Source organism: Phyllostomus discolor, chromosome 4 (genome assembly GCF_004126475.2).
Source record: "Phyllostomus discolor isolate MPI-MPIP mPhyDis1 chromosome 4, mPhyDis1.pri.v3, whole genome shotgun sequence".
NCBI lineage: Eukaryota > Metazoa > Chordata > Mammalia > Chiroptera > Phyllostomidae > Phyllostomus > Phyllostomus discolor.
Window position 1 is genome coordinate 193,517,496 of NC_040906.2, and position 25,409 is coordinate 193,542,904.

Sequence of the window (25,409 nt, forward strand, 5' to 3'; positions counted from 1 at the left end):
ATTGATTTTTAAACAGAATAACTATGAAGTTAACTAGAAAGCATTATTTAGCGGCACCATTGATTAACATTTTGTTAATAGTATATTTTTCCCACTAAGGATTGCCATGCTAAATGAACCTTTAGTGCAAATCTGCCACTGTAAGTTTTCAGTTGGAGGGGTGGCCCTTTGCCCACCTCCATTCTTCCAAAAAAGCAACCATCAAAACAGAATGCAAATAAAAAAAAACTTCTCTCTGAAAACACCAAATTGATGTGGTTTAGAAAATAAGCAGATACTCCATTCCCACTGTCCATTTGGTGTCCATTTGGATGCTTTTAAATGCACTTGGATGTCCATTTGGATGCTTTTCAAATGCATTTCATTTCCACCCACAAAAAGAAACTATATTATTTTCAGGTGATATAAAGGAATGTTGGATGTTTTGTGGTTTACCAAATATGGTGCAGACATAACATCTTAAAAAGTGGGGTGCAAAATCTGTCCCATTATAAATTGTCCATCACTACTCCGTGTCCCCAATCACTGGTTACAGTCTTCCTGTTAAGAATCACACAATGGGCCTGATTCTGATTCCTGAAATATTTACAGTTCACTTTACAAATACTTACAGTTACTTAGACCCTTGTATTCATGCCAAAACATAACGTCAGATAGGCACAATTGTACCTTAACGATGACAGTGGGAGACGCTGATTGCCAGAGACCATTGTGTTACTCTTCTGCAGAGCAAAATAAATTAAGATTTGGAAAGGATTTTACTTTGGTAAATGAAAATATGTAAAAGTAGGGGGGATCTAGTGTTTTGGCCAATATTTTAAGTTGAAAACTGACCTTTGAATGGCTTTCTGCTGGCGATAGGGAAGGAGGAATCTTACAAAAATGGAGAACTGAAGCCGACATGGGTACTCAGTATAGAGACAATTTGATGTTTCAGGGAAGGAGGCCAAATCACCTGTGTCTGAATTAGAAAGATCTTTCGAGGGATTATTGTGCACTCAGTTGCAGAGGCTTTTAAGAGTCAAGACAGACTCTGAATATCAGTTCCAAACTTCTGTAGCATAGCCAATTCTGTAGCCAATTTAGGTGTGGCATGGAGGGTATTCTGGAAGGGACTCCTACTTACCTTTCCAATCTTGATTTTCCCTCTCTCCTTTCATGTACCCAGTACCAGAATGCTGAATTCCCAGTGTGATTCCTAGGCTACCAACGCCATGGGAATAGAGCTGGTTCATTTTCACTGCCTATCCCAGTGCATGGCACCGTGTAGATTTGTCATGGTTTTCGTTGATTTTGTTTTTGTCTTTTGAAAGACTACATGTATTTCATTTGTTTCCAGCCTTTGTGTTCTTGTTTAAGGATCTGCCATGAAATGCCTTTAGACTCTTTCATTTTTAAATTCCCTTCGGCCATCCAGAACCACAAAGTCATCTACAAACCCCTCCCGCGCCCCCTGTCTCTAAACTGGAAGTGATCTCTTGTGTGGTGTCTGCACTTTGTATCTTGTGCCGAAGTGATTCCTGTGCGTGTCTTACTGCCCTTACTACATCGAGGACAAGATCTGCATTTGTCTTTTATGTCCTTAATCTTCACCCTGCTGTGTGCATGTGGAACGTAGAGGAAGGGAATAGTTGTTAAATCCACTGATAAAAAACAATTAGAGAAAGAACTGATTCCATTGCAAACAAGAACCAAGATCTCCCAGCTTCCATTCTATAGAAAAGGGTTTCTGTGGTAGGCACTCGTTTTGGGAAGAATTACCTCAATATAGCCTGTTGCTTTCCAACCCTGCTTCAAGTTTCTCTCTCAACTTCTGCCTAAAAAGACATACACTGTTGGCCAATGAAGTTTGAATATCTTTGTATTGGCTTTGGAAGATCCTCAGACTTCCTCCCCTAACCATAATTGCTGTTGAACCTGGAGCATGAGTGCGGTTTCCCTGCATGATGCTGTGGAAAAACCATTAGCTTTGGAGTGTGGGTCTTTGATCCGGCTCTTCTGCAAACCAGCCAGGAGATCTTGGACACATAACTTGGCTTCTCTCTCCTTCCTCCCTAAGATGTGGAGCTGAGACAATACAATGTCTGAGATTCCTTCAGCTCCCTGAGTGTTATAATGAGATTCTTTTTGGAGAATTGAGTAGCTTTTTGGATCCACCTAGCTCCCTGAGAATTATGTTTACCTATTCAGGTGTGTGTCTAACCTCAGGCTAATCTGTTGCAAATTTGAGAAATAATGTCTTAAAAGGAGATATATTTTCTGTGTCATTCATGCCTCGTGCTCAGGTGTTTGAAGTCCTTCTTATCCGAGATAAGGGTGAAGCCTCTAATGATAGAAACGTTAGAGATTTGGGAACTGGAATGAATTGACTTCCCAAATGATTCCCAAACACATTTCTAACTTTTGTTATTATGTGTAGTGTTTGTTGAAAGCTTGGCTGACCGAAAAAGAAGAGGCTTTAAGTAAAGTCCAGACGAGCAACTTCCGAGACCAAAAGGAACTAAGTGTCAGTGTTCGGCGACTGGCTGTGAGTAACACTGTTGTCAGCATCTGTCCTGTAAGCCTGTGATGTGTTAGCGCTTTATATCGATGGGATGCTGCTGTGGGATGGTCTAGAACCAGGAGTCTTATGGTTTAGCATTAGAGAATTGCAAGGGCCCATTTTACTGTAACATATACATGTTTGCATTTCCTGACTGGGGAACAGGAGGATACAGTCCTATTAAAAGGGAATCATCTAACAAATATCTGAAATACTAGATTTTGAAGGAAGACATGGAAATGAAGCGTCAAGTTTTGGACCAGCTGAGTGAGATTGGCCAGGATGTGGGCCAATTACTTGATAACCCCAAGGCATTCCAGAAGATCAACAGTGACTCCGAGGAACTGACTCAGAGATGGGACTCTCTTGTCCAGAGACTAGAAGATTCCTCCAACCAGGTACCTTTTGCTCTCAGCAGTATGTTGAGCCATTAAGTGGAAATTAAATGTTGAGGTTACTTTAGTTTTTATGAAATGAAAGAGTTGGTTCCTTATTCCTGGTTTACTATAAAATTGAAAAATTGACCTATGACAATCTTCTTTAATTTTCTTTTTTTTTTTTAATTTGTTTATTTTTTAGAGGGGAAGGGAGGGAGACAGAGAGAGAGAGAAACATCAATGTGCGGTTTGCTGGGGGTTATGGCCTGCAACCCAGGCATATACCCTGGCTGGGGAATCGAACCTGGGACACTTTGGTTCCCAGTCCGCGCTCAATCCACTGAGCTATGCCAGCCAGGGCTTAATTTTCTAAGTGAATTTTAATAGACCTTCAAAAACAAAACTGATTAATATCTAGTAATGTAACCCTTGGTGACTGATAACAAAGGTGAAACCATTAAATGATTTTTAAACCTTATTAATTTAAAATATTTTAATGAAAATTGATGAAAAAGAAAACTTTGGTGAGCATGAATGTTCATAGCAGCATTATTCATAATAGACAAGAAGTGAAACAGCTTAAATGTTCCATAGATGGATGGATAAACAATATGTGGTATGTCCATACAATGGAATTTTCTGGGTGATAACAAAGGAAGTACTGATACCTGCTATGATGTGGATGAACCTTGAAAACATTATGCAAGTAAAAAGCACCAGTAACAAGATTATAGGCACTGTGATTCTGTCTGCATGAACTGTTCAGAATAGACAAATTCATAGAGACAGAAAGTAAATTAGTCGTTGCCAGGAGCCAAGGCGGAGAGGAGGATGGGAAATGACTGTTAATGGGTTCAGTGGTTCTTTCTGACATGATAAAATTGTTCTGGAATCAGAAAGTGGACATGGCTGCATAGCTCTGTGAATACACTAACAACAACTGGATTGTATATTGTCAAAGGAAGAATTTTCTGACATATGCATTATATCTCAATACACTACAATAAAACAACTAAAACTTCGACAATTTCATTTCAGTTGACGCGGCTGTAGAAAGCTGGGGATGTCCCAGATTCCTCAGAAGGATCTTCTGGAGACTGTGCACATAAGGAGACAATAACCACGAAACGGTCTAATAGCAAGAGCTGCCGCCTCCCCCGCCTCCAAAGAAGAGACAGATCCCTGTGGACATGGAAGCTAAGAAAAGGTGAGGAAAGAGAAATTTTCCAAACCCGATACCGCAATGCCATGTATTTCTGTACTCAGTACTTATTTGATCTAGTCACTGATCATATCAAATTTAGACTAGTTATTGTTATGGAAATTCAACTACTGAACCACTCACTGGCCCTGAGTCTTCTAATATTCTACTTCCGCTTGCCTGAGCATCCGCCTTGTCTCGGATGGTGCCATTAACATGTGTCCAACCAGAAATGTGTGCTGAAACCCCTTTTCTCTTCCTTTCTGTCATTTACCTTTGGGACGGGTATGATTGTCCCTGATTCCTCATCTGTTCTTCTTTTACTGTCACGATTCTGACAGTTTTGCTTTAGGTAAATCTCCTTGTTTGCGACTCTCCGTTTTGTGCTCGCAATTAAAAAAATACTAAATTCAGGGAGTATTAGTCCTTTTTCTTCATTTTCCACCCTTCATTCTTTTTCCATATTCTCTTTCTTCCTTTGTGAATTCCTGTTTCTAGATTCATTAACAGATTTTTGTGTTTGGCTTGAGGATTCATCTTTGGTAGAAAATATGTTTTCATTTTACTAATTCAAAGTAAACGTGGGATCTTTCTAAGAGGAATAATCAGGCCTGGCACACGCTGAGCTTCTGCCATGTTAAACCTCATAGTGTTGCAGGTACCACGCCTCGCGTGCACTGTAGCAGCTAACCCTCCAAGCAGCCCTTGAGTAGAGTGATTATTCTCTCCTCTTTACAGTAGAATCCCAGTGCTTGGGTAAATGGGCAATTTGTTTTGCCTGAATAAAATTATGTGATTTCCCCAATTTGGCTTTTGTCAGACAAAGCATGACTCCAGTTTTACCAGATGATTTTCATGTTGATGGTAGGGCTGTGCATCCTTCTAAGGGCATCTTTTTGCAGAACCAGCGTGCCTGTGTGGAGCTGCTGCTTTTGGAGCCAAGGCGGCAGACAAAGAAGATGCTTTTGATGTTAATATTGTCATAGGCCTTTCATTTCCTGAGTGTTTATGTTCTGCAAGGTTTATCTGGCATCGTGTCTCTCCAGTGCTGACTTTGTGCATTTGGAAGCAGAGAAGGTTGTAAAAAATACTAGGGTGCATATATAGATTTTGGTATCAATTCCAATGTAGGTGGAGGGGGGAGGAGCTTCTCCACATCAACCAGCAATTTGTGGGACACCAGCTGGGTATCCTACTGTTCACCTCTATTCTGTTGCTATCTCCTGGGACACAGCATCAGATTCCGCAGATTAAGGGATCAGTCCTACAAACTGTTACTTGTGCTTCTAACCTACTGGCTATAAATCAGCTGTTCCCAAGACTTCCTCTTTGGGTGCGATTACTTTTCTAGAGTGGCTCACAGAACTTAGAGAAACATTTTACCTACTAGATCACCGGTTTATTATTAAAGGATATAACCCACGAGCCTCCAGACGGGAGAGATGCACAGGGCAAGGGGCAGGGCCGAGCCTGCACGCGCTCTCCAGGGGGCCACTCTGCCGGCATCTCCACCTGTTCACCAGTCTGGAAGCTCTCCGAACCCCATCCTTTTGGGTTTTTCTGGAAGCTTCGTTACCTAGGCATGGCTGACTAAACCTTTTGGCCATTGGTGACTGATTCAACTTCCAGTCCCTCTCCCCTCCCCAGAGGTCAGGGTTGGGAGCCGTCGCCAGGAGACCCAGCCTGGAGATAGAGGGGTGAACTTTTCAGCCGCGGGCCCCCAACCCTGACCTCTGGGAGGGGAGAGGGACTGGAAGTTGAATCAGTCACCAATGGCCAAAGGTTTAGTCAGCCATGCCTAGTAACGAAGCTTCCAGAAAAACCCAAAAGGATGGGGTTCGGAGAGCTTCCAGACTGGTGAACAGGTGGAGATGCCGGCAGAGTGGCCCCCTGGAGAGCGCGTGCAGGCTCGGCCCTGCCCCTTGCCCTGTGCATCTCTCCCGTCTGGAGGCTCGTGGGTTATATCCTTTAATAATAACCGGTGATCTAGTAGGTAAAATGTTTCTCTAAGTTCTGTGAGCCACTCTAGAAAAGTAATCGCACCCAAAGAGGAAGTCTTGGAACAGCTGATTTATAGCCAGTAGGTTAGAAGCACAAGTAACAGTTTGTAGACTGATCCCTTAATCTGCGGAATCTGATGCTGTGTCCCAGGAGATAGCAACAGAATAGAGGTGAACAGTAGGATACCCAGCTGGTGTCCCACAAATTGCTGGTTGATGTGGAGAAGCTCCTCCCCCCTCCACCTACATGGAATTGATACCAAAATCTATATATGCACCCTAGTATTTTTTTACAAACCTTCTCTTGCTTCCAAATGCACAAAGTCAGCACTGAGAGACACGATGCCAGATAAACCTTGCAGAACATAAACACTCAGGAAATGAAAGGCCTATGACAATATTAACATCAAAAGCATCTTCTTTGTCCTGCCGCCTTGGCTCCAAAAGCAGCAGCTCCACACAGGCACGCTGGTTCTGCAAAAAGATGCCCTTAGAAGGATGCACAGCCCTACCATCAACATGAAAATCATCTGGTAAAACTGGAGTCATGCTTTGTCTGACAAAAGCCAAATTGGGGAAGGAAATCACATAATTTTATCAGGCAAAACAAATTGCCCATTTACCCAAGCACTGGGATTCTACTGTAAAGAGGAGAGAATAATCACTCTACTCAAGGGCTGCTTGGAGGGTTAGCTGCTACAGTGCACGCGAGGCGTGGTACCTGCAACACTATGAGGTTTAACATGGCAGAAGCTCAGCGTGTGCCAGGCCTGATTATTCCTCTTAGAAAGATCCCACGTTTACTTGAATTAGTAAAATGAAAACATATTTTCTACCAAGATGAATCCTCAAGCCAAACACAAAAATCTGTTAATGAATCTAGAAACAGGAATTCACAAAGGAAGAAAGAGAATATGGAAAAAGAATGAAGGGTGGAAAATGAAGAAAAAGGACTAATACTCCCCTGAATTTAGTATTTTTTAATTGCGAGCACAAACGGAGAGTCGCAAACAAGGAGATTTACCTAAAGCAAAACTGTCAGAATCGTGACAGTAAAAGAAAGAACAGATGAGGAATCAGGGACAATCATACCCTCCCAAAGTAAATGACAGAAGGAAGAGAAAAGGGTTTCAGCACACATTTCTGGTTGGACACATGTTAAATGGCACCATCCGAGACAAGGCGGATGCTCAGGCAGCGGGAAGTAGAATATTAGAAGACTCAGGGCCAGTGAGTGGTTCAGTAGTTGAATTTCCATAAACAATAACTAAGTCTAAATTTGCATATGATCAGTGACTAGATCAAAATAAGTACTGAGTACAGAAATACATGGCATGCGGTATCGGGTTTGGAAAATTTCTCTGTCCTCACCTTTTCTTAGCTTCCATGTCCACAGGGATCTGTCTCTTCTTTGGAGGCGGGGGAGGCGGCAGCTCTTGCTTAGACCGTTTCGTGGTTACTTGTTCTCTTATGTGCACAGTCTCCCAGAAGATCCTTCTGAGGAATCTGGGACATCCCCAGCTTTCCTACAGGCCTGCGTCACCTGAAACTGAAATTGTCCGAAGTTTTAGTGTTTTATTGTAGCTGTATTCGAGATATAATGCATATGTCAGAAAATTCTTCCTTTGACAATATACAATCCAGTTGTTGTTAGTGTATTCACAGAGCTATGCAGCCATGTCCACTTTCTGATTCCAGAACAATTTTATCATGTCAGAAAGAACCACTGAACCCATTAACAGTCATTTCCCATCCTCCTCTCCGCCTTGGCTCCTGGCAACGACTAATTTACTTTCTGTCTCTATGAATTTGTCTATTCTGAACAGTTCATGCAGACAGAATCACAGTGCCTATAATCTTGTTACTGGTGCTTTTTACTTGCATAATGTTTTCAAGGTTCATCCACATCATAGCAGGTATCAGTACTTCCTTTGTTATCACCCAGAAAATTCTATTGTATGGACATACCACATATTGTTTATCCATCCATCTATGGAACATTTAAGCTGTTTCACTTCTTGTCTATTATGAATAATGCTGCTATGAACATTCATGCTCACCAAAGTTTTCTTTTTGATCAATTTCATTAAAATATTTTAAATTAATAAGGTTTAAAAATCATTTAATGGTTTCACCTTTGTTATCAGTCACCAAGGGTTACATTACTATATATTAATCAGTTTTGTTTTTGAGGTCTATTAAAATTCACTTTAGAAAATTAAGCCCTGGCTGGCATAGCTCAGTGGATTGAGCGCGGGACTGGGAACCAAAGTGTCCCAGGTTCGATTCCCAGCCAGGGTATATGCCTGGGTTGCAGGCCATAACCCCCAGCAACCGCACATGATGTTTCTCTCTCTCTCTGTCTCACTCCCTTCCCCTCTAAAAAATAAACAAATAAAAAAAAAAAAGAAATTAAAGAAGATTGTCATAGGTCAATTTTCAATTTATAGTAAACCAGGAATAAGGAACCAACTCTTTCATTTCATAAAAACTAAAAGTAACCTCAACATTTAATTTCCACTTAATGGCTCAACATACTGCTGAGAGCAAAGGTACCTGGTTGGGGAATCTTCTAGTCCTCTGGACAAGAGAGTCCATCTCTGAGTCAGTTCCTCGGAGTCACTGTTTGATCTTCTGGAATGCCTTGGGGTTATCAAGTAATTGGCCCACATCCTGGCCAATCTCACTCAGCTGGTCCAAAACTTGACGCTTCATTTCCATGTCTCCTTCAAAATCTAGTATTTCAGATATTTGTTAGATGATTCCCTTTTAATAGGACTGTATCCTCCTGTTCCCCAGTCAGGAAATGCAAACATGTATATGTTACAGTAAAATGGGCCCTTGCAATTCTCTTAATGCTAAACCATTAAGACTCCTGGTTCTAGACCATCCCACAGCAGCATCCATCGATATAAAGCGCTAACACATCACAGGCTTACAGGACAGATGCTGACAACAGTGTTACTCACAGCCAGTCGCCGAACACTGACACTTAGTTCCTTTTGGTCTCGGAAGTTGCTCGTCTGGACTTTACTTAAAGCCTCTCTTTTTCGGTCAGCCAAGCTTTCAACAAACACTACACATAATAACAAAAGTTAGAAATGTGTTTGGGAATCATTTGGGAAGTCAATTCATTCCAGTTCCCAAATCTCTAACGTTTCTATCATTAGAGGCTTCACCCTTATCTCGGATAAGAAGGACTTCAAACACCTGAGCACGAGGCATGAATGACACAGAAAATATATCTCTTTTAAGACATTATTTCTCAAATTTGCAACAGATTAGCCTGAGGTTAGCCACATACCTGAATAGGTAAACCTAATTCTCAGGGAGCTAGGTGATCCAAAAAGCTACTCAATTCTCCAAAAAGAATCTCATTATAACACTCAGGGAGCTGAAGGAATCTCAGACATTGTATTGTCTCAGCTCACATCTTAGGGAGGAAGGAGAGAGAAGCCAAGTTATGTGTCCAAGATCTCCTGGCTGGTTTGCAGAAGAGCCGGATCAAAGACCCACACTCCAAGCTATGGTTTTTCCACAGCATCATGCAGGGAAACCGCACTCATGCTCCAGGTTCAACAGCATTATGGTTAGGGGAGGAAGTCTGAGGATCTTCCAAAGCCAATACAAAGATATTCAAACTTCATTGGCCAACAGTGTATGTCTTTTTAGGCAGAAGTTGAGAGAGAAACTTGAAGCAGGGTTGGAAAGCAACAGGCTATATTGAGGTAATTCTTCCCAAACGAGTGCCTACCACAGAAACCCTTTCTATAGAATGGAAGCTGGGAGATCTTGGTTCTTGTTTGCAATGGAATCAGTTCTTTCTCTAATTGTTTTTTATCAGTGGATTTAACAACTATTCCCTTCCTCTACGTTCCACATGCACACAGCAGGGTGAAGAGTAAGGACATAAAAGACAAATGCAGATCTTGTCCTCGATGTAGTAAGGGCAGTAGAAGACACGCACAGGAATCACTTCGGCACAAGATACAAAGTGCAGACACCACACAAGAGATCACTTCCAGTTTAGAGACAGGGGGCGCGGGAGGGGTTTGTAGATGACTTTGTGGTTCTGGATGGCCGAAGGGAATTTAAAAATGAAAGAGTCTAAAGGCAATTCATGGCAGATCCTTAAACAAGAACACAAAGGCTGGAAACAAATGAAATACATGTAGTCTTTCAAAAGACAAAACAAATCAACGAAAACCATGACAAATCTACACGGTGCCATGCACTGGGATAGGCAGTGAAAATGAACCAGCTCTATTCCCATGGCGTTGGTAGCCTAGGAATCACACTGGGAATTCAGCATTCTGGTACTGGGTACATGAAAGGAGAGAGGGAAAATCAAGATTGGAAAGGTAAGTAGGAGTCCCTTCCAGAATACCCTCCATGCCACACCTAAATTGGCTACAGAATTGGCTATGCTACAGAAGTTTGGAACTGATATTCAGAGTCTGTCTTGACTCTTAAAAGCCTCTGCAACTGAGTGCACAATAATCCCTCGAAAGATCTTTCTAATTCAGATACAGGTGATTTGGCCTCCTTCCCCTGAAACATCAAATTGTCTCTATACTGAGTACCCATGTCGGCTTCAGTTCTCCATTTTTGTAAGATTCCTCCTTCCCTATCGCCAGCAGAAAGCCATTCAAAGGTCAGTTTTCAACTTAAAATATTGGCCAAAACACTAGATCCCCCCTACTTTTACATATTTTCATTTACCAAAGTAAAATCCTTTCCAAATCTTAATTTATTTTGCTCTGCAGAAGAGTAACACAATGGTCTCTGGCAATCAGCGTCTCCCACTGTCATCGTTTAGGTACAAATTGTGCCTATCTGACGTTATGTTTTGGCATGAATACAAGGGTCTAAGTAACTGTAAGTATTTGTAAAGTGAACTGTAAATATTTCAGGAATCAGATCAGGGCCCATTGTGTGATTCTTAACAGGAAGACTGTAACCAGTGATTGGGGACACGGAGTAGTGATGGACAATTTATAATGGGACAGATTTTGCACCCCACTTTTTAAGATGTTATGTCTGCACCATATTTGGTAAACCACAAAACATCCAACATTCCTTTATATCACCTGAAAATAATATAGTTTCTTTTTGTGGGTGGAAATGAAATGCATTTGAAAAGCATCCAAATGGACATCCAAGTGCATTTAAAAGCATCCAAATGGACACCAAATGGACAGTGGGAATGGAGTATCTGCTTATTTTCTAAACCACATCAATTTGGTGTTTTCAGAGAGAAGTTTTTTTTTATTTGCATTCTGTTTTGATGGTTGCTTTTTTGGAAGAATGGAGGTGGGCAAAGGGCCACCCCTCCAACTGAAAACTTACAGTGGCAGATTTGCACTAAAGGTTCATTTAGCATGGCAATCCTTAGTGGGAAAAATATACTATTAACAAAATGTTAAATCAATGGTGCCGCTAAATAATGCTTTCTAGTTAACTTCATAGTTATTCTGTTTAAAAATCAATAAGAATTCTTGTGACTCACAGGTCACAAAGTACTGTGTGAATTCATTTAGTCACTATTTATTGAGCGCAAGCAACACATGCCAGACACCGTGTGGATACCTACCCAAACACGCTACCCACCACACACGCAATGAAGCTAGGATGTCGCGCAAACCCTGAAAGTAGCATATCTAAACACTAACATTCTGAATAGTAAACAGCTGTGACAATGGAGCCATATAATATAGTCTCTATGAAAAATCTTCATGGAAAATGGATACAAATCTGACTTGAAAAATAACAAATAATTATTTGTAAATGTCCCTTTAGAACAAAAGTTAAATAAGACTTTAACCTAATGCCACAGTTAAGGATAAGTCACCCTCCACCATCAACTGCGACCATGCTGGACAACAGTCCCGTACCTGCTCTTCCAGTAACTCCTGCCACAGCATGTTGATCTCCTGCAACCGGCTCCAGCGTTCCTCGGTCCATCGGCACACGGCTGTCCAGCGCTCCCCGAGTTTCTAGTAAAGGGGGAAACCGCCCTTTGTCAAGTGAAGCCTTAGGGGACAGCTATCATGATCCTGAAACAAATCCTTGATATCTGTTGTTTTCTATTATGGAGTAGCAATTTATTAAAATGTATTTTTTTATGAAAGTTGCTTCAAGATAATACAAAAGGTCCTATAATTTTATAGATGAGAAAATTGATTTCCATAGAAAGTAACTGATCATTTCACATTGCACAGCTAAAGGGTACTACAACTAGAACTCTATCCTATAACTTTCAATGCCAAATTCCTGCTCTTTCCATTTTATTGTGGTTTTTATTTGTGAATTTAACATTTTATTTTTTATGTAATCTTTATTATATTTTTTCATTACCATTTAATCCCCTTATACCTCCTTCCCCCAGCAATCACCACACAACAGTCCATGTCCATGAGTCCTTTTCCTGAGAATTTAAGATTTTTACATACATCTTTAAAATAGAGCAAACATCTACTTTGGGGGCTTCAAATTGTTTTAGGCTCTAATTATCTTTAAAGCAAAATTCAGTACATCAATAATTTCTTAGCCACCCTTTACATGCCAAGAAAATGTCCAACTATAGTACAAAAATTATGAAAATTTAACCTTATCAAACCTATGTGTTGAAAGAATTCCTATTAAATATACTAAATTGATTTTTCTATTATATTGCATGATCCATAGGATATTCCACAAAATTTAGCCACAGAATATTTAGAAATATTGGCAATACTAAATAAACTTGATTCCTTTTTAAAAAAATCATTCTTGCCCTGGCTGGCGTAGCTCAGTGGATTGAGCACGGGCTGTGAACCAAAGTGTTGCAGGTTTGATTCCCAGCCAGGGCACATGCCTGGGTTGCAGGCCGTGACCCCCAGCACCGCACATTGATGTTTCTCTCTCTCTCTCTCTATCTCCCTCCCTTCTCTCTCTAAAAATAAATAAAATCTTTTTTTAAAAATCATTCTTCATGATGATTTTCTCAACAAATTATTTATTACCATTTTATAAAAAAATAAAATGCTCAGTTTTATTTGTATGTTACCTACATATGAACAGGAATTATTAATTTGTATTATTTTGATATTCAATACCATAGGAAGCTTTGCCCAGTGCAAGGGGCAGGAGACCGAGAGCCAGGTCTCGGTCTCAGCAGGACAACTCCCTCAACTCTCTCAGGCGCCATCGCTGCACCTCTCTGAGCTTCAGTGTCTCCACAGCGGGGTTAGCCCACAGGAACGCCTGCCTCTCGCGTCACTGTAACAACTAAGGGCTCCTGCACCAAAGTCTCAGAACCACTGGCCAACTTTAAATGATGATACAGAAGAGAAAGGATTTTGTGTGATAAAATTATAGCCTGAAAGGTTCCGAAAATCATAAACTGGCAGCAATATCGTAAGAGATAATCCCAGTATATTACTCACTTGAGTAATACATTCAAATGAAAAAACAATAAATCTCTTTATAAAGACTTAACACTATAACCTTTGTGCAAAAAGAAGCAATTTGTCAGGGTTCCCCAACCTGTCATTGAAATTCACACACTGACCCACCAAATAAACAGGGATATTAAATCCTAAACAGCTGACATTTTCAAACTTTAATATGCACGGGATGGTTTTAAAATACATGTGCACTGAGCCCCACTCCCAAGAACTCAGGTCTGCGTGGAGGCCAGGAATCTACATTTTAACAAATTCCTCAAGTGATTCTGAGTAAGAGGCCTGTGGACGATTCGTCCCAATCCCGTCACTATTACACAAAAGGAGGTGATGACCTCAAACTGCTTTGCCCACTCGCCCCACGGACTGATGCAAAGGAATGGTACCGAGGTAGTCCTGTAACCCACAGGCTGCGGCGCCCAGCTGGGAGGTACAACCCGAAGCAGGGTCTTCTACTCGTGTAAATGAGCAGTGAGATGGCACATGAAGAACAAGGGCAACCTGTAGCGGGGTCTCAGGTCTCTTGGGATTACCCTTCTTCTCGGGGTCCTCACCTGCAACTGATCTTCCAGAACAGCTGTGGTGCTCTCCCCGCTGTTTTCATCCACAATTACCACCATGTGAGTTAACGAATTGACTTTCACCTGTTCAGCCTCAAGATCATTTTGCAAACTCTAAGGAAAAAATTAAGATATACATTATTTCTACTCGTTCACATTTGCCTATTTAGAAATCTACTAGGTTGTCAATAGCAATTAAAGGTCTTTAATGAGACATCATGTTTAAATTTCCAATCATGACCTTAAGTGTTCTACTAATGAAACAGGCCCATTATATATCTTTACGTTTCATTATGAACCAAAGCAGTTTGAAAATGCTATGTCATAACAGATTACAAATGGGATGTCATTATTTCACTCCAAATTCTAGGGGAAAATAATGTAGCATAAGTGAGTCGAATGTATTATACTAGGAATTGAGATAAGAACGTAGGATTGATAAATCAAAACAAATCCTGAATTTAACTCTACGAGATCATTTTCTCTAGTGCAGCATGGCTTAAAATGAGAGATAAGTAGGTGCTATTGATAATCAGGAGCTATTCTGATTAGCAACCCAGGAAAGCAATTGAGGATGCACAGATGACTTCCATTGCCACCTCTTTAACAGGAAGACCACGGCAGGTGCTAAGACATATGTATACAGGTAAGCTGTTTAAACACAACCAAGAGTGCTGTCAAATGCCTCTTGAGTTGTGTTTAAAGTATCCGTAAAGCTTTATTTATCAATTATCCAGATATTTCCATGAAAAATCAGATTATTCAAATAACTTGCCAAGAGACCATTTGTTTTACCTTTCCCTGACTATGAAAAGTAATCTCCTGAAGTTGTGAACAAGGTAACATATCTACCAAATTTGGATTCTCCACCTAGTGCCCAGTACTTTCCCAGGTCAGAGAAGAAGGACTAGCGTTCCTTCAAGGACTAGGTTAAGGTCAGCCTGAGGGTTTGCTTCTTTACCCACACATGGTATTAATACCCACACACTATGGCTCTTAACCACTTGTAGGTCCAAAACAACCCTTGAGAACCTCATGAAAGCTATGTGCTTTCCTAAGAAAACCATACATACCCAAATAAAATTTTACCTGTGCACTCATCCCAGAAAAGCCCCATCCCCAGGAACTCCACCCTCTAGGCTGCTGAATAGCAGGGGACACTGGGGAGGGTCCCACCTCTGCACTAATGACAGAAGCCCTGGGGAACACTAAGTGCTGCCTTTTCATATTTGATAAGGTATAAAAGAAATATGAGCCAGATTTACTTTATGATCTTCCAGCAGCTTTTGCAGGGATTTTAAATCATCCTCCAGGGGGCAAGTTTCCATCTTTTGGATGCGTTCTTCTGCGAGCGTTAACCAGGCAGAGAGCTGCTGCAGCTGCTTCTTCTGCAGTTCCATGAGCACGTCATGCAGCCTGTCCAGAGAGGGACACCGCGTTATTCCCCGCTCGCTTTTGCTCTGTGCAAAGGCACATGTGCACTCTGGGCAGCAAAGAAATGGGGCAAAGAAGCGCCCTCCTGTCCCACTACTTCATGCAGTGTTTAGCCTTTAAATATAGAAATGAGCCAAAGAAAACTTTCATCTTCTTCCTAAATGGAGTCCATTAAATGCAGTCAAAGAATGCAAATAACAGCACCCACCATCCGTATCAGAATCACTGTTTCTTCAATCAGGAATTCCTGCATATTAAGTAGATGAAAATTGCAGTGGAAAGCAGTTTGCTCCTTAATACACAAAGCAGGAAATAAAATGAACTGTGGGGTGGCGGGGGAGGAAAAGGGGCTTTTTATAAATATTACAAAACTGAATTGTAGATAAAGACTACACAATCCTGTCTTCATATTGAGTTCATGGTTAACCAATTTTAATCCCACAAATTGATAACTGTCCACGTGAAATGTTTTTTTTTCTTTTTCCTAATTTCTACACTCCAACTTTTACCTTTTAATCTGGTTAACACATCAAAAGAGAAACAAAAATCATGCAAAACTCCAGCAACATGACACAAAGAGTTCAATTTGACAAGGCAAGTGCTGTGATTATCTGGCTTTCGTGGACATACCGATGTTCACTCCAGCTAACCTGGACACTGCACTCAATGGTCCAGCATGTCCCGGCCTCTGCTGCCACTCACCGGGACTGCCTGTCCATGCTCTCCACCCTGAGGGCCTCCCATCTAGCGTTCAGCAGGGTCATCTGCTCCTGAATTTCAAACTCCTCCTCATCCGACAGAGTCCCTTGTGTGATCAGCTGGTTTCCCGCCTGCAGGACACTCCCCACGCTGCTCTGGTGCGCAGTCAGCTCCATCATAAACGCCTGGAGAGGTACATCGTTGCAGTTTGTGAGCCGCTCATGGAAAAATAACAATAAATTCATTATCAACGCTTAAATATCAGAGCTGCAGAAAAAGGCAGCCATGGAGACAACAAATGAAGTAGACTTTGACCCAACTTTGAATCCGGGAAAGAAGCAGCTGGTCTAAGCGGAAAGGGGAAGAGGTCAAAGAGGACAATATTACATCGGATAATAGCAACTATTGTTAAGTAAATGCCAATTGTGAAACTAATAGATGGTGAACACAGAATTAAGTGAAAATAAGTAAAACAACAGGCTCACCCAAGGGGGACTGCTTAAAGAATATGACAACTTTTATCATTTGCAAACCTAAACAGCAAGTAAGACCTGTCAATTAACACACCAGCACACACACAAAAAAAACACCTACCTAATCAAAAAGAAATGTCCATGTGATCATTCACTACAGTGTAATATACCTAACATATCCTCAAAATAGTAGCAAATTTTCATTATATAAAATTATACATGAACACTGGCTATGAGACTTGCTCAATCATACAATAAATAAAAATAATCACTTCCTGGGAAACATTCCAAACCTAAAGTCTTGGTGTATTGATTAGCTATCGTGTGTTTTTTACTATAACATTATATTTCAGAAGCTAGCAGTACTATGCATTGATTTCTACCAGTGGCTGCACAGAATGCACAAGTTACAATTAAGATTAAAATCTGAAATCTAATTCCAGTGCACACCAACTTTATGACAAAGCCCTATTTCACTACCATGAGCCCTAAAATATGCCACGACCTTCCGTGGAGCAGAATTCGGTAAACGTGCATGTCAGGGTAGACCCCCTGATAAGGCACAGGCACCTTGGCGGACAGAGTTTACCCATCAGTGACAGACTATTTACTTCGTGCGTGGCAAACTGGTCTTTGACTTCTTCCACATCATCAGAGATCTCATCCTGCTCCTGGAACGTGTCCTCGGCAGAAAGCAACCAGGTCAGCACATCCTCCAGGGCTGTCTGATAGCCGTCCAGATCCATGTCGACCTCGGTGACGGTGCTGGGGGTCTCAGCCCGGGGGCTCTCGTGCTCCTGCTCTGGCGCTGGGCTCTAGGGAAAGGAAGCCAAGAGAAAACCCACAAGTGTCATGAGGAGGAGAGCGTGCTCAACAGAGACACACGATGGAGAATGCTCAGGTGGGAAGAACCACTGCGCCCGGGCACCCAGCCAGCTCTCAGGAGCCGGGTGTGCGGGCTCGAGCTGTGAGAAAGTGCTAATGAAGTGCGCAGGGAGGGTGGAGGGCAGAGGCAGCACGCACTCATGCACCCTGTGCTCGCGGGGACCCTGACACGGTCAGGAGGAGACGAGTAACCCACGTGAATCCCTTCTGAAGAAAAATAAAATGCCTATTAGCAAAATTATGAATCCCAAGGTTCCAACAGGAGATGCTACTTGAGTTCAGCAATGGCTAAAACAGGCAAGTTTCACAGAGGATCGTGTTGGGCCTTAAAGGGTAAATATAAGTTAAGGAAACAGAGATAAAGATTAGAACTCTGCTTTGACCCTAGTTAAACTGCTTTTGCTGAAATGCATTTTTGCTGAAAGGCAGCCACACATACAGGCTGCTGATGCTATTTTCTGGAGGTGGTTACCCTCTAGTTTAATTGCTAGGCTTTTTTTTTTTAAAGCCCATGGGAATAAATTTATCTCAATGGAAGATTTTCTTATATACTTTAGAATCTCATAATCAAATACACTCTCTTTGTTCATCTGTCCCTTCTTTAAAATTCTCTAAAATTTTCCTACAGCCTATCTCCACTTAATCGCCTCTCATCCACAATGTTTGCGAATCTCAAACACACCAAAATGTTTCGAGGACAATATAAGAATGCTCGTGCATCTAACAGTTCATTACCATCCCTTTCAGTGGGTCCCCACCACTCAACTGAAAAGGCTTTTGCCAATGCCACCAATAACCTTCCCATGGGCAAATCCACTTTTCTAGCATCATCCTAAGGGTGACCGTGTAATCAGCCAACCAGGTAGAACGTTTTTGTAAAAGCAGAGCTAGGACAACACACAGAAACCAGAACTGCTCCAAGCAGACCGGACACAGCCCCTCTCTTCCTTATGGAAGCTCCAGCAGCATGCCATGCGGCTGACACACCGCACCCCTGTGAAGCCCTCCTTCCCCAGCTTCAGGGACGCCACTTGGGTTTTCCTCCTGGTTCAACAGCCAACCTGTAAGTAACGAATCTCCTCCAAGTGGAGTCCTGGGCCCTTTGATCTTCTCTCTGGGAACTTGGTCTGGGCAGTTTCACTCAGTCCCCTTGGATGTAAAGAACCACCTATAGCCCGCAGATGCTTGCCTTTACACATCTGATCCCAAACTCCAAACGTCTGTGCCCAACGACCTGAACATCTTCGCTTCAGTGTCTCAAAGGCCTATCAACCACGTCTGCGTTTACCCTTTATTTTCCCCAAACTTATTCTCCCCAGGCTTTCCTGTTTCAGTAAATGGCTCCTTCCTGTATGTAACTCCTCCAGCTAAGAACCAGGGAGCCAGCCATGGTTTCTCAAATCTTTCTTTCACCTCCACATCTACTATGTAAGCAATTCCTACCTTCAAAACGTATCTCCGAGCCATCCAGACCACAAGCGCCACCGTCTGTCCTCGGGACCGCAGCCTGCTAACCCGCTCCCCGCCATCTCCTCCCCGTCGCCGGCCCCTCTCCCACCTCTACAACCCGCCCCCTCACTCGGCCGCCAGAACCAGCTCTGGAGCCTGTCATCACGGCACAAGGCTTCCCCCACTTAAAACCTTTCACCGCTTTCCCATAAGATACAATTTAAAATTCTTAACATAGTTTACAAAACGACCGTCACAGCAGGAAACTGAGTGAGTGAGTGTGCGTGTGTAAGTGTGTGTAGGGTTGGATTTGAATAAGTTAATCGGGGAAGGAAGACTTCTCTGAAAAAGTTCCATTGACACTGAGGAAAGACTGGACGCTTGCCATGCAAACCGTGGGTGGAGGAGCATTTCACAGAGAGAAAGCCACAGGGACAGGAATCCGGGGGAAGCAGAGGGAGAAGTCCACCATGACCGCACAGCAGCGCCTGAGATGAACTTGGGCGGTAGGCTGGGTATTGTAAATGACAGGAGAGGATGCGATCTTTGGTCAGCACGAAGGCTGGAACAGAAAGAAAACACACACCAGAGACATTCTAGACGAAGAACCCAACAGACCCGGTAAACTGTGCGCAGGAGTTTAAGAGAAATGAATCCATGAGCACACACAGGAAACACTGGGTAATTCGGAGACTGATGCTGCCAAAGACAGAGAAGGAAAGTGAGGTTAAGTTCTGGACCTCCAACTCTGCAACCACAGAGCCAAAGTGGCCCTGGGGAGCTTTTAGTACCAAACCTCCATGCTCTAGTGAGGATATCTGAGAACCAGGAACTTAGTAAGTGACCAGCCAAAGGTCGCTGAGATAAGCACTGGGATCTGCCGAGGTGGGAGAAGGCGATTAGAAGGCATTATCTAAGTGTGAATGTTCAGAAGTTATTCGTTTAAACACAAGAGGAGACTTTCAATTGAGACATTAATTGAAGGGGAAATGGAAGAACTATTCGCTGACCACCTGATGCTCTACAGCACGTTTGTAGAACGAGGGAGAAAGTCTGGCTAGTAGCGTTCATTGCAAAGTGTCAGATGGCAAGCTCTGTCAGAGTAGATGATTACAACTGGACCACACTTTATTTCTTCAATTAGCTTAATTCAATCTCTAAGGCACTAATGAATGCATGCAAATGAAGATGTTAATGTTAATAATATGCTTGTTCTTAATCAAACAGCAAATGGCTTCTACAATTCTTTTTCTTTAAGATTTTATTTATTTATTTTTAGAGAGTGAAGGGAGGGAGAGAAAGAGAAACATCAATGTGCAGTTGCTGGAGGTCATGGCCTGCAACCCAGGCATGTACCCTGACTGGGAATCGAACCTGCGACACTTTGGTTCACAGCCCGCGCTCAATCCACTGAGCTACACCAGCCAGGGCTGGCTTCTACAATTCTTATCATTCCACCCTGAGCCCTAAACGGAAGTGATCATTTTACCTATGCATGATGAAAGGCAAATGAAATCTCCTTCCTTTTTCAGAGAGAATGGCCTTACCTAGAAGTAAAATACCCAGCTTTCTAACGAATGGCACCCAACCCCATAAAGAAATGACTCAAACCAAAATGCAACTTCAGGAGATTATCTGAGCCACGTAAAGGTTACATCATTAATGAAGGGTAATAACTGTACCACTAGAGACAAATGCCTCTCAGCATTTTTTTTTTCACTCAATTACAAAGAATTACAGCTATTCCTCAGTATCATTGATTTTTCAAAACTACGAGCCCTCGGTTCACAATCTGGCCCCATCTCTTGCCTCTTTTCCTCAGTAAGTTTGTTGTTTTCCTATAAATCACACTCTTTTGAAATGAAGAAGTTAAAAGGATTGGTCCCTACTATGCAAAAAAACCTGAAATGAGTTCTCTGAACCTTGGAAAAGGAAAAGAAGATGCTATGCCAATTCAAGACCATGAGCATCGCTACATGAGAATTAACTGACATGTGTAAACAGGACCTTGCTGAGAGGGAATGAACAGTAACACCAAGACACACGGAGGAGAAAATTATACTAATGATAGCTGCTTGCTTATGGGGGGCTTATTGATATTACTTTAAACACTGTGAGTTCATTGTCTTTATGAAGTGGGTGGTTTTATCCAGATATTACAGCTAAAACTGCGGTCGAGAAGGTAGGTAGCCAACCCAATCAAGGAGGAATGGGAACAAAATTTAAGCATCAAAGCCATGCTTTCAAGCCCTGGCTGGTGTAGCTCAGTGGATTGAGCACGAGCCGCAAACCAAAGTGTCACAGGTTAGATTCCCAGTCAGGGTACATGCCTGGGTTGCAGGCCATGACCCCCAGCAACCACACATTGATGTTTCTCTCTCTCTCTTTCTCCCTCCCTTCCCTCTCTAAAAATAAATAAATAAAATCTTTTAAAAAATAGATAGATAAATAAATAAATAAATAAAATGGTTTCTATTAAAAAAAAAAAAAAGCCCATGCTTTCTGCCTCTCTAAATGTATTTCTTACCACTTGAAATTTATGTGTAGCTTTTGGTTGCTGAAATGTTGGACCAAATGACTTTTTAAAGTCTCACCCAACTGTAAAGATTCTCTCATCTTATGAATTAAGGGCACTGGTTAGACTAAAACAGAGTGAGATAAAATACGGATTAATTCAAGGCAGGATAATTCAGGAAGAAAAATTCATGACTTTACTTATATCTCTTGGGGGAGGGGAGGACACTCATTTATATCCTAATGACTAAAATCATTACAGGCCTTTAAGTGAAAAACCAAGTAATGTATTGTCAATTATTCTTCCTAAATAAAAAGGAAAATAAAGCTCATATTTTGATAGCATTTGTGAAAATGTAACAGTAAAAATCCTTTTGTAGAGGCAAAAGAAAAAAAGGAAAATTAGCCCTTACAACAAAGCTAGGCTGACATGAGCAAAACCTTGTCAAACCGGCAGTGATGAAAGAAGGCGTTCCCAGTGACAGGAAAACATTGATGGTACGACACATGGTGGCATGGTCACAGCCCAGACCCCTCATTGTGTGAAATAACATATCTCCTTCGTAAGACATCAGCTGAGTTACAGTTTCCATTACACGCATGTGACGTGACAGCATTCTAACTGATAGACCGAACTTTTGAGGCTTCTGTAGCAGACAAACCAAGGTGTCCCCAGGCAAGAAAAAAAAAATCCCCTAGCAGTGTTTTTATCTAGTACCTACAAAAAAACAAATATGGCAAGCCAGACTTTTCAGTGAAAATGGACCTGTACCTGCATATTAAGATCTCCTTCTTCGCACTCTTTCTTGTAATTTCTCGGAGAGTCTCTACCTCGCGGACAGCGTCCAGAGTGACTTGCTGATGGCAGCACCTCAAACAGAGACGTTAAATACATAATTATGGATTTCTTGTCAGGAAGCTGAACGGCAACATCTGCAAGTGGGAGAAAATAAAGACCAGCTAAATTAGATGTCCCAAAGTCGGAACCGCTCGACAGTGGATACAAAGTCACTGTCCTCAGTGCCCATAAACAGCACAATGATACAATCTCCGCAGCACAGTCAGTTTCTGTTTCAAAACTAATGGACGAGACAAAGGCTGAGCCGGTTTCTTATTTTTATTCAGTATCCCCGTTTCTTAAAATTCATTCCTAAAGCTTCATCCAAATGCTCGAAGATAAGCTACCATTAAGATAATGACAGGTTTTATTCCCATTACGAAAGTAAGTCTAGAATTCAATTTTGCAACATTTGTAACTGAAGTTTTCATATCATATATGAGAAGCTTATATTAAAATGTATTTAAATAAAATAAGCCAAATATTGGATTGTTTATCTAATAATTACATTTTCCTAAAATGTGAAATCTTATGCTGTCTCAAATAACTATTCTCCAATGATGTAATTAAATTTCCTCCTAAAGTATCCCACAGATTGTTAGGTTACAAAAGTACACATGACTCTGCATTTAAATAACTTGCACCATGTCTCAAAAGTAAGAACACTACTCAATCTCATTATGCTTTCTTAAAAAGTTTTTAGCCCTGGCTGGCGTAGCTCAGTGGATTGAGCGTGGGCTACAAACCAAAGTGTCGCAGGTTCGATTCCCAGCCAGGGTACATGCCTGGGTTGCAGGCCGTGGCCCCCAGCAACCGCACATTGATGTTTCTCTCTCTCTCTCTATCTCCCTCCCTTCCCTCGCTAAAAATAATAAATAAAATCTTTAAAAAGAAATTTTTTAAGAAAACACTGTTCTTGAAGTATCCAAAATTACAAAGCAAAAGTCAAGGTTGAAATTCAACACTGAACCAATACCTTCAGGATCTAAGAGCTTCTCATTCCCAAGTACGTCTGAGCCTTGCTGAAGGCGTGTTCCAGCCTCTCAGTTGGGGACATCCTGACAACTCTATCCCAGCTGAAGAGATCAGGTCTGAAAAACGCCCACACAAACAAGATGCAATGAAGACAAAACTGTGAAATGAAGTGGTCGCTGTTATCATCTAAAGCATTCAGTTTTAGATTTTTTCTATTTGAGCTTAAATTTGAAAGTTCAACTTATATCCCAAAGACTTGCTAAATACATAATATTTTAAAGTAACTTATAAATGTGAAAACAACAGAGAAAACATTCTAAAGCTCTTATGTTGGCTTAGAGATGCCTGTTCAGGTTTCTAGAGTAAACCACCAAAAGACTAGAAATGATATGTATTTCCCAAATAGTGAAGGAAAAAAAGGGTAAGGAGAAACTATTAATATAAGAAAGGAAAAACTACAGAACAGGGAAATAAAAAGCTCAAAATAATTGATAAAAAATGACAAATGAACCTAAGTACATCAATTCGAACCTCTATTCGATAGCCTCCCTCTATTCAAACATAAACGCCACGAGGCAGGGATTTTGCCTGTTTTGTTCTCTGCTACACACCCTGTGCCTAACGCAGAGAAGGTCCTACAAACGTACTCATTGAATCAATTACGTAGTCAATGGGAAAAAGTGTTGGCTTAAATTCAAGTTTTCTGACTACGTATCTTAACCAACGGGGAACAGAGGGTACCTTCTCTAAACTGATCAAGTGGAAAAAGATTGGGTATGGGAGTTCTTTAACCACATACAAAGTAGATCCAGAAAGCTACACAAATATCATTCTTAAGGTGAAACATTAAGCCACCCCCTTCATCATCAAAACAAAATATCCTGCTCACTCTCCCCAATTCAAATCAATAGTGTGTTGAAGGACAAGTCACAAGTGAGGGGAGGGGAGGGAAGGGTGGGAAACTATTATAAATCATGGACCGTCTACAAAAAAATATTTTTTAAAGCTACAGAAACAAATTTAAAATTTGTAAAAATTTAACAAGCTTCTAGATCAAAGGCGTAGAAATGTCAATTATATTTTTGTGTATCAGCAAAGAATATACAGGAAACAAAATTTGAGACAACAAATAATTTAAAATAGTAATAAAACATGTAACAACTCTTGTCTTTCACACTTAAATCCCTGATAACACCTGAAAATTATCTGTGGGTGTGGCGAGGTAAGAACCCAATTCAGTTATTTACGTATGGGCAGCCAGTTGTCCACACCATCTGCTGATCCGCAACAGCGGTTCAGCTGCATAGCAGGACGGAGCCCTTTATTTCCGAGCCCTTTATTCTGTTTGGTTGAAGAATGAAACGGCCATTGTCACACTGAGTGTCTGAAACGGTCTAGTACTAGGGATGTTGTGTGGTTCAGCTATAATTATATTACTGTACTTATTTATAGTACTACATTATTTTAATTAATGTAGCTTCATAATTAGGTTTGGTTTCTGTTTGAGAAGTACAATACTTCAGCCTGGTTCTTCTTCACAAGGGCACTGGCTCTTCCTTGGCCTTTGGTTTTTCATATAATTAGAATCTGTTTACAAGTTTCATGGAAAAAAAATCATTTTCTATATTTAACTGAGATTGCATTGAATTTATAGAATTTCCCTTCGGTATAGGAATGAGTACTAGCACAACACTTTGCATATATTACTGGTCAGTGCTGAATGAGTGGGACTGAACTACGTAGATTCCTTTACATTTTTAACTTGTAACTATGTAGAAGGAACCGCGGACACTGCACTGTGCCATTTAAGTCCTACAGAATAAAGACCTGACGAGCAGTTTCCTTCCATCCTAGTTCTTCCCTTAACGTCCCTGTGGGAGTGTGCAGACAGGAGAGCTGGGGAGTGGGTGAGGGCTTCAGGGAGCAGGAGCGAGGGAGGGAGGAGTATAAATTTGGAAAGCCCACGGCTCGGTACAGTCGCATCTCCTTATGCCGGTGAGCAGGGCATTAAAGGCAA

The 25,409-nt window shown here is 41.5% G+C and overlaps 2 protein-coding genes across 2 annotated transcripts in view; one reads left to right on the plus strand and one right to left on the minus strand.

Annotated features, from left to right (window-relative positions):
* Positions 1-25,409, plus strand: part of UTRN (utrophin) — a 504,099-nt gene that overhangs the window by 122,349 nt on the left and 356,341 nt on the right. The window contains exons 15-16 of the mRNA XM_028510941.2: positions 2,420-2,527; positions 2,761-2,940. Coding sequence (XP_028366742.1) covers positions 2,420-2,527; positions 2,761-2,940 — 288 coding nt within the window. The remainder of the gene's footprint in view (positions 1-2,419; positions 2,528-2,760; positions 2,941-25,409) is intronic.
* Positions 8,752-23,507, minus strand: LOC118500360 (utrophin-like). Its single transcript, XM_036024847.1, has 9 exons — positions 23,394-23,507; positions 22,352-22,512; positions 17,343-17,546; positions 16,262-16,443; positions 15,391-15,541; positions 14,120-14,239; positions 12,015-12,116; positions 9,090-9,196; positions 8,752-8,855 (listed from the first exon to the last, which is right to left on the minus strand). The coding sequence occupies exons 2-8, from the start codon at positions 22,472-22,474 to the stop codon at positions 9,155-9,157; spliced, it is 924 nt and encodes a 307-aa protein (XP_035880740.1). The 5' UTR covers positions 22,475-22,512; positions 23,394-23,507; the 3' UTR covers positions 8,752-8,855; positions 9,090-9,154.